The sequence below is a fragment of the Wolffia australiana genome, chromosome 19 (genome assembly GCF_029677425.1).
Source record: "Wolffia australiana isolate 7733 chromosome 19, ASM2967742v1".
NCBI lineage: Eukaryota > Viridiplantae > Streptophyta > Magnoliopsida > Alismatales > Araceae > Wolffia > Wolffia australiana.
In genome coordinates this window covers 3,959,944-3,969,360 of record NC_135853.1, presented here as the reverse complement: position 1 = coordinate 3,969,360, position 9,417 = coordinate 3,959,944, and the positions used below count along the sequence as shown (strand labels likewise).

At 37.4% G+C, this 9,417-nt stretch overlaps 1 protein-coding gene across 1 annotated transcript; it reads right to left on the bottom strand.

The window, feature by feature from the left end:
* Window positions 1-6,795: 6,795 nt before the first annotated feature.
* On the bottom strand, window positions 6,796-9,208 carry FBX2 (F-box protein 2). The gene is made up of 2 exons (XM_078590632.1): window positions 9,063-9,208; window positions 6,796-8,700 (listed from the first exon to the last, which is right to left on the bottom strand). Exon 2 carries the CDS (start codon window positions 8,630-8,632, stop codon window positions 7,007-7,009), a length of 1,626 nt encoding a protein of 541 aa, XP_078446758.1. The 5' UTR covers window positions 8,633-8,700; window positions 9,063-9,208; the 3' UTR covers window positions 6,796-7,006.
* Between the last annotated feature and the right edge of the window lie 209 nt (window positions 9,209-9,417).

Below are 9,417 nucleotides of genomic sequence, written 5' to 3'. Positions count from 1 at the left end.
TTCAAATGAACTAGAAGGCATTTGTGAGGATACTAACATCATTTCACAATTATAAATCACTACATCATATACTTTTTTGCCAGCGCATCAACTTCTACTAGATCAATTGGAGTGTACAATTTGTGCACTGAAAAATTTGCATCTCAATCTATCAAGGTCTCCTAATAATGAATGAAAAAGGTAGCTGAAAAGCAAATTTGCTACAATGAAGGATAAGTTCACTACCCTCTTGAAGCTGAACACTATGTTCCATACTTAAACAATTTTAGACCGAATAAAGAATCTTGAGGTTATCCTTTATGGTGACATTTTTTATCATCCCCACTACAACATAATATCTCAAAAACTGTCCATCTCTTCAACTTCAACCAATCAGTAAATTATTCAATATCAGACATAAATATCTCCAAAGTGCTCAAAGTTAAAGATTGCATTGATGGAGTCTGAGAAAACAAACCCAAGTCCAAGTCAATGAGGTACTAGAGATGAATAAGATACACTTAAAGAGTCTCACATTGGTAATCAAGATGGCCCACTCAAATATTGCTTTGAATTTGGGTCTAAAAAATTTCCACTACTATTGGCTGCGAAGGAGTTCCTCTATATTTGTGCCTCAAGTGCTCCATTACAGTGTCTTTAAAATGTTGGGCTTATAAAGCTGATGAGGACTGAAACGAGGAAAATGGTGAAGTGGAGAAAATTGTAGAGGACGATGAAGAATAAATAATTATGTAATCATTGTTTTGTGTACTATTAATTAAATTTTTGGATGTCTTCCAAAATTTTGTGTTATTTAATCATGATGAATGTATATTAATTTTTTAGGTCGTAGCAACAAGGTGGAGCCTAAGCGATGCTATGTTGGATATGGTGTCTTGATCGCATGGATTCAAGGTGGGAAGCAACATCTAATTGGATTTTTACTTTCCAATATGGACTTCTGGAGATTACATTATAATCCATTATTTTTAGTAGCTTAATATGATCATATTTATATTTTTATTTACTTGATAAATAATCATTTTTATCAAGCTTAAAATGATTAAATGCATTTTTTGAATGATATTCTGAGTTTTCTGTATTTTTATGTATTTTTGGATATTTTTCTGACCACATATTCTGAAATAAACAATTTTTTGAGTCAAAATATAATTTTTTCAGAATTTTTCGACTTTAAATTTGGAAAGATATGATTTTTTCTAAGTCAAAACATATATTCATTTGTATTTTTTGGGATTTATTTTGTTTTATTTAGAATATATTTTGGGTTTTTCTTTAGTTTTCCTGGCACAGGTGACGTGGACCAATCAGAAAAAAGGAGGTATTTTTTAGCAATAAATGTGTTTCGTGGCCCGATAAAGAGAGTATTAAAATATTATTACTTCTCTATCCTTGGAATAGTCAACAATGACGATCGGAGACGTGGCAGCACCATAGAGCGCCACGTGTACACGTGGCGCATACATGTCACATTTCTATTGGTTTTGGAAGAGGAAATCGCTGACGTGGTGCGCGTTTATGGGGCACCACGTCAGATGCGACAAGAGCTATTAAATAATATATTTAAATAATATACTATCATTATTCCTTTTTTGTCTTTTTTCCATGGCAACATGTGGTGCGACGAGAGCCGTTGATAGCAGATGACGAGGAGGAATCTCAGCCAATCATTGTATTTAATGCCCAGAAGAGAAAAAACCCTAACCGAATGACGTGATGGCGCTGACGAAGACAATGAGAGAGAAATATTTGAAGTAAATCAATGGATAGAAATCATCCAACTTCCAAGCTTAACATCCGGCAATCTAGAACTCAGATCGAGCTGAAATTTTAAGGGCTGCTTCGTCTTTTCATCCTCTATCCATCCATGCAGTTAGATCTATAAATTGACCCCTGATATTTGTAAAAAACATCTTTAAGCTCACTTCCTCCTAGTGAGACTGATTGAAAGAAAGCGAAGTTTTGAAGGTCCATCAAGTGTTCCTTGGTGTCTCTAGTGCTTGGGGAGGTTCAACAGAGAAGTAGGAAGGTTGATCTGCAGCAGGAATACGCCGTGATCCTGGCAGAATATAGGGATCTAAGGCTAATCTTTTGCCTTACATTGAATTGTTTCCAACACACTTAGTTAGTTTATCCATCTTCACCATCTATCACTCTTATCCATTACCATCCTCAATCCAGTCCATCATCGTCCCCTACCCATTCTCGCCTTAATCTTCATTCCATGTGCTCTCTACACCGTGATGATCTCGTTACACATCTATCTCCTTCCTATTTCAACCAACATACATCACTACATCTTTCTTTTCTACCATCGGTCTACCTCATTCTCACTATCTGTATCACCGTATCTACTTGCATTTATGCCACTTACCACGGCATTGTTATGATCCCATCTTGCTCTACTTTCTCATCCATCTTAATCCCAAACTAGTAAGACCCTAAAATCCATTTATCATCTTATTACCTACTCTAATCACGCATTCACTACGGTATACATAGTTCCTCTCTTCTTCGCTTCACCCAATTGAGATCGTATTTTCGCTAATATATGTTCCCTGTGGAGACGACCCATACTCATCACTAGCTAGTTAAATTATTTACGAGTATTGGTGATAAATATTATTGATTAAACTCAAATTCTCAACGACGTAATTTTTACCCAAATTTTGAGTTTATCAAGCAACAAGATGGAGCCCGAGTGATGCTATGTTGGATATGGTGTCTTGATCGAATGGATTCAAGGTGGGAAGCAACATCTAATTGGATTTTTATTGTCCAAGATGGACTTATGGAGATTACTTTATAATCCATTATTCATTTTATGATAATTCTATGCTAATTTTCTTTACTTTTCTTCTTTGATCTTGACCAGCCAACAAGATTAGACTTGGACCACACTAGACATGACCTGAAACAGACCAAGCTTTATACAACATTTAGGTCCATGCCAAAAACCCAGGCAAGTCCTTCACCATCAAACCTAATCAAAATAATCATATTCCCTTATATGAAAATTTTCAATGATGAAATTCTACTCCAAGAACGCTTTCAACATTCTATAATTAGAAGAATGAAGGTCTGGTAGAAAACAAATTTTGAAGCAAATCCACATTCAGACTATAATGAATAATATATTCCTACTCCAAGAACTCTTCAATTTGGAATTTCAGATGATAATTCTTTTAAATGTATGAATAAAGATGTTTCCGTAAAATATGAATTTTATATAGAAGGAAAAGGAATTTATGAAAAATTGAACCTTGTGTGATTTCTTCAAATGCCTTCCATGATTAATCATGATTTTTTAAGATGACCGAATACTTTGAGCATGGAGTCTGTATTACAATTGCGCATGAGGAATTTGTGAGGGAAAAATTACAGAACAAAAATTTTGAATAAATTATGTCAATAATGATATGTTATGTATGGATAAATAAACCAATACAATAATAAGTTATTATTTGAGTATCTATAAAGAAGATAAAAAGTTAATGATATTCCTATATTAGTTTTTATGTCAAATTTTTTAATTTTATGAATGGGCCTGAATAGTTTTAGCATCACATGAATATCGGGGAAGTATGTGATGTTTCATTAGATTCATTCTTCCATAACTATGATGCATTATCTGTAAAATGTACAAATGAAAATTTAAAATGAACAAAATTATTTTTATGACCAAATTGTGGATCACATGTGTTTCTAAAGCATAATCTAGAGGTTTGGGAAAGAATATACAAAGGTTAAAAAGCTTGAATATATCTCAAGATAAACAAAATTGAGTAAAAATTTTTAATTATTTGTCTGAACTTTTTTTGCATATTTGGATGAGAATTTTGTTGTGTCCATTTTTTCTAGATCTATCAAATTTATTTAATCTATTTTATCAGGTATATATCATTTAAATTCAATGATATGTATGGCTATTATTGAGGTGAAACTTAGATAATTCATGTTGCAGAAGATTAAGAATGGAATCCTAAAGAAGATTGAAAGTCAGATGATCCAATCACATAGACACAAGCAGATCTGAAATTTCCTGGTTCCTCATGTGAGACATATTGAGCTGTTCATGTTTCCAAGCTCTAAATGTAAACGCATAATCCCCAAATCATTCAATCTCCTCCTTCGTTGCCACTATTGATCCATTGTCGTTGTTATCCTATTATGATCTCATTGAGAGTAGAGGGAGCCAAGGGAATAAGGGAACCAGAGGTACATAAATAATTCTAGCCTGGGTGAATTTTTTTGGGCCTTCTCCATTTTATATTGTGGAAGTTTTCCTTATAAAGATCCTAAAAATTTTAAGTATATCTTATGAAGTCTAAAACACCATTTGCGTGTGACCATCAATGCTAGTCAATAACTCTAGTGGTCAAATAACACTTATTGGCCCAAGCTAATTAAGCATATCTATACATATATGTATATATATATATATTAAAAATGGATTGATTTAACTAAATCGATACTTCCAGCTCATGGTGTGCCAAGCTAAGCCTCATGCTTTAGAAGATACAAATGAGTATATTGACTCTCTTGCGGAACCTTTCTATCCTCAGTTACAATCTATGAATAGTCCCTCATCCACTTAATACTTTTAGGGTATGGTCAAATATAAAATCATAATTGGTGATCCAAGTTACTATTGATGTGTTTGAAAATGATATATAAATCTTCTATGAAATTCCATTACCTTGGCCAAGGACTTCATCTCATCGTCATCCTTGAGTTGTCTTCTCTCGTACCAAGTGAAGAAGATACCATCTTGACCACTCAATAATCTTCTTGAACTTCTTGATTCACTCAAGCTAAGACTTTTTGAAATTATGTGAGTAGGAGGAACTTGAAGGTCATAGTTGAAGTACAACCATATTCATCCACAAGATGTCATCGATGCTTTAATCTGAAGGATCAGAAGCATAAGTGTGACCTAAATCAACATGATTGACATTTTGTATGATACCATTAAGGGATTCATACAAACCAATTCGGTGAACAATTTTCCCTAAATAACATCCATTAGATGTCCTTCATGTATCCAAACTAATGGCGATGTGGTTGGCCACACTCATTCTGGAGTAACTTTGAATAGGAATGTTAAGACCAGTAATTTAAAATCTAATATTTGCTTATTATATACCATCATAATTCAATCATGCATAACATGTATTCATGGACTTTATCATACGCATCACACATGTATTAAATTGAATATATTTATTAATAGGAATATTAAGACCACTAATTTAAAATCTAGTATTTTATTATCATAATTCAATCATGCATAATATGTATTCATGGACTTTATCATACGCGTCATACATGTATTAAATTGAATATATTTATTAATAGGAATATCAAGACCACTAATTTAAAATCTAGTATTTTATTATCATAATTCAATCATGCATAACATGTATTCATGGACTTTATCATATGCATCACTCATGTATTATTATATATCATCATAATTGAATTATGCATAACATGTATTCATGGACTTTATCATATGCATCACACATGTATTAAATTGAATATATTTATTAATGAACCCAGAACAAGATACAGAATGTGTTATTGGCTCTCGGGCTATATATATTATAGTCATGAGGTTTTCAAACAATCATATCCTTTTATATTGTATAGCTATGCCACTTGTGGTATTAATCCATTTAATTGTATATCTTCTATGGATGTATATATAATATTGTAAGTTTTGAGAGATTTCCTTTCCAAATGGCATAATCAGTCCAATCATGATGATCGGCTACCAAGATCTCAGCCCTATATATGTGGAATTCTACTTTTGTAATCTACAAATCCTGATCACCAAGGTCTAATAACTTAGCCTCACTTTCACCTCTTATGCAAAAAGTGTTCTATTCATGACAAACATGGGCATGAGCCAGAGTATCGTCAGAAGGCCATTATCAACTAAAAAAGAAATCATACATATTTCACTGTTAATTTTCAAATAAAATGACATGGAATTGAATAGGTATTTCCTTAAATATCTATTGTATACATTATATAACATTCTCAATATATAACATTAAAATTTCATATATGTGTGCGCGCATCAATTAATATGCATGCTAACTTAAATATTCAAAAGGTTTATTTTATAAGATATTAAATTTCAATTTTGTGTTCTAACAACTTATACCTCTCAAAAGTGATATTCAAAACATTGATCAGTAAGTCTTTCAGAAGTACAGGCATTAAAATTTGCATATCGTTATACATTTTTCAAAAAAAGTCTCCTACATGTATGTGTGACACCTAAAAATTCCCAAAATAATAAAACAGCTCAAAATTTTCTTCCTAATTTATATTTCTTATCTTTAGGGAATATTTACTTTGACAAGATTCAAAATTTATAGACAATTCATTATATAAATCCACTTGCATTTTGAAAAAACCAGACTCCAAATCTTCTTTTCTGCTAAGAAGATGCAGAATAATTGGATCTGGAAATTCCAAGAATGCTTGAACATGAAATTCCCATCATATGAACTCATTACGGGATTCAGTAGAGCAACTTCCTGCGTTCTATTCGTAACTAAAAAATAAGTATATTCTTCATCTAGTTTCATTAACTAGATTCAATGAATTTTCCTTCACAATGATTTGTTTAAACATTCTTTGCAGAAAAACCTAAGAAGAAGAAGAGAAAAATGCCTGAGGATACCTCATTAAAGATTTTGAGGTGGTACTTTCAAAAGTAAACGTCACTACTCTTCTCTATAGCAGCCCCTTTTTAACAATGTGCATCATATCAGCTTGGTGTGCAAGTAAAAGCCAACCATAAGTAATGGTACGTTTGTCTGCTTAGGTGTCATAAAAAAGCTGTACTTGGGAATCACTAGAGACATGAGAAATGATTTTCCCTACCGAGGTCGAAGAAAATTGCTTCCCTCCTATGGCAATCACCATCCAAAATGACATGACAATCAGAATATGTCAATCAAAGATGTTAGATGGAGCCGACCTCACCGGGCTACGCCTTCGTCTTGGCTGCCACACCCCTCTTCCTGTGCCAAGCTCGGTCGCCACCAATCTGATTCCTCTTGGCAGCCATAGAACACTGTTCAGAGCTCCCACTACGACCGAGCATCTCCTCCTGCACCTTGCGCCGCCTCATTCTGTTTTCCAGGCGGATGCCCCTTAGAGCCCTTACCCTCTCCTCCATTGCAATCGCATCCGAGAAATTCCACACCCTGACCACCCCCTCTTCCCCACCACAACAGATCCTGTCGCTGCCAATTGCTACCGAGAACAAGTTGCAAGCAAAGCCATGGAGCATCCTCTGCGGCGGAAGCGCCGCCTCGACCCTGCGGCCGCCTGAGTCCACTGTTTTCCTCACGTCGATAAGCGCCACCCTTCCATCACTCGAGCAGGACACCAGCCAAGGGTACTCAAATGAAAGGGACTGCACTGCCGCTGTGTGGGCCACCCAATTGGCCACCAGAATTGCATCGCCACCACCGCCACCATCGCCGGTGAGCTTGAACAAGCGAACAGACCCATCAACACTGCCTGTGAAGATCAGATCCTCGCCAAGCGTCCTCGCCATGGCACAGGCATCCCCGGAGATGGAATTGCTGATCACAGCCCACCGAGACCCGTCCTCAATGTTCCACACATAGGCCTCGCCGCCGGCCGTGACGGCGACAGTTGATCCCCGGGGAACCAAAGACCAGACCCAGTCGCCATGCCGGAGAACCTGTGAACACCTCCTTGAAGCTCTGTCCCAGATCCTGACGCTCATGTCCCACGAGCCGCTGAAGATTCTGACCGAGTCGAGGGCGATGCAGGTAACCGGGCCTTCGTGCCCACGCAGGCGGAATTCATGGCCCGTTGCAGCGAAGGACCCGGCGATGTCGAATAGATGTGGATGCCCTTGAATTGGAGTCCAGCAATGGAGGAAGGACCCAGTGCCACCGGCGACGAGGAGCTGGGTATCGGCTGAGACGGCACGGATGGTGCAATTCAGTGATCTGGAGCAGGATATGGCCAGGCCATCCTCCATGTCCCACATTCTGACCACAGAATCGTAGCCACCCGTGAAGATGAGCTTCGCCTCGGCGAGGAGGAAGACGGAGCGGACGGCTTCGGTGTGGCCACGGAGTACATCCATGGTGAACCGCCCCATGTAGGAATTGCTCCTGAATTCTCTTTCCAGGAACATCTCTTTCCATGTCTTCTGCTTAGTGGTGGTGGGAAGGGGCAAAGTGGGCAGGCCCCATCGCTTGCAGTAGAACTCCTTCCACCCTCGATGATCCGAGGCGAGGTTGTAGAGGAGAGTCGAGACGCAGGAGACGACGCCGAGCTCTTTAGCACTAAGATGGCAGAGGATCTCTGAGAGTAGAGCTTGAGGAAGATCTGTGATTGATCTGCGCCAACTTGAAGATGGGTCTTCAACTGGATCATCAGAATTTGAGGCGTGTTGGGCCTTGGATGAAGAATTTGACCTGGGGACGAGCTTCATAGAGTCGAATTTGGAGATGGATTTGTTGTTCAAAGCCGAGCAGAAATCTTGGCGCTCTGAGCTCGACATTTTAGCTTGTTCATCCAAGGTTTTCTTCACCTGAGAATCTCCACATTCCGAAAATTTGAACGCCATAAAATTCAGCTCCTTTCCCAGGATTCCCTTATTCTTTGATCCTCGAGCAGCAGCAAGAAACCCTAAATCTGCCGTATTTCGAAAAGGATTAAACTGTTAAACCAACAAGAATTTGTAAAGAATTTATCCGATTCAAACCCTAAAATCGTCAATCCCGCAAATTCACTTTGCCTTAAAACAGACGATTCCACAGTAAAGAAGACCGACGATCAATCCAACGAGAACTCCAAGACGACACGAATATACTCTAACCCAACAGATGAAACTTCTAAGGGAGTCAAATTCACAGTAGAGGAAAACAACCCAATTCCTCGTACGCGGTGGCGCGTTTAAAAGAAACAATCATGAGGAAGACCAAAGATCGATTGGAGATAACTGAAATCGATTGAATGGTGAGGAACAAAAGAAGCAGAATTTAGAGATGGTGTACCTTCCAATTCCGCCTCAAGATTTCTCACCGCTTCTCCTCCACCGGCTGCTCATCGAGCGATTGATCAAGATTACCCACTCAATCTCTACCTTATTCCCGTCTTATATAAATCTATGACTGTTAAAAACTACTTTTTTGTTTTTTTTTTAATTTCGGCTTTATTCCCCCCTTTTGGCATTTTTGGAAAATATAACACGAAAAAATGATTTCTCAAAACATCTGAAGGATGATTTGTCTCATTTATAGTGCAGGGACGGAGATGGGATGGTTTTTTCGTCCCAGAACGAAAAAATCATCCCGTCTACGAAGTTGGATGAAAATCGGGACGGAAATTCGTCCCGAGACCGCCGGACGG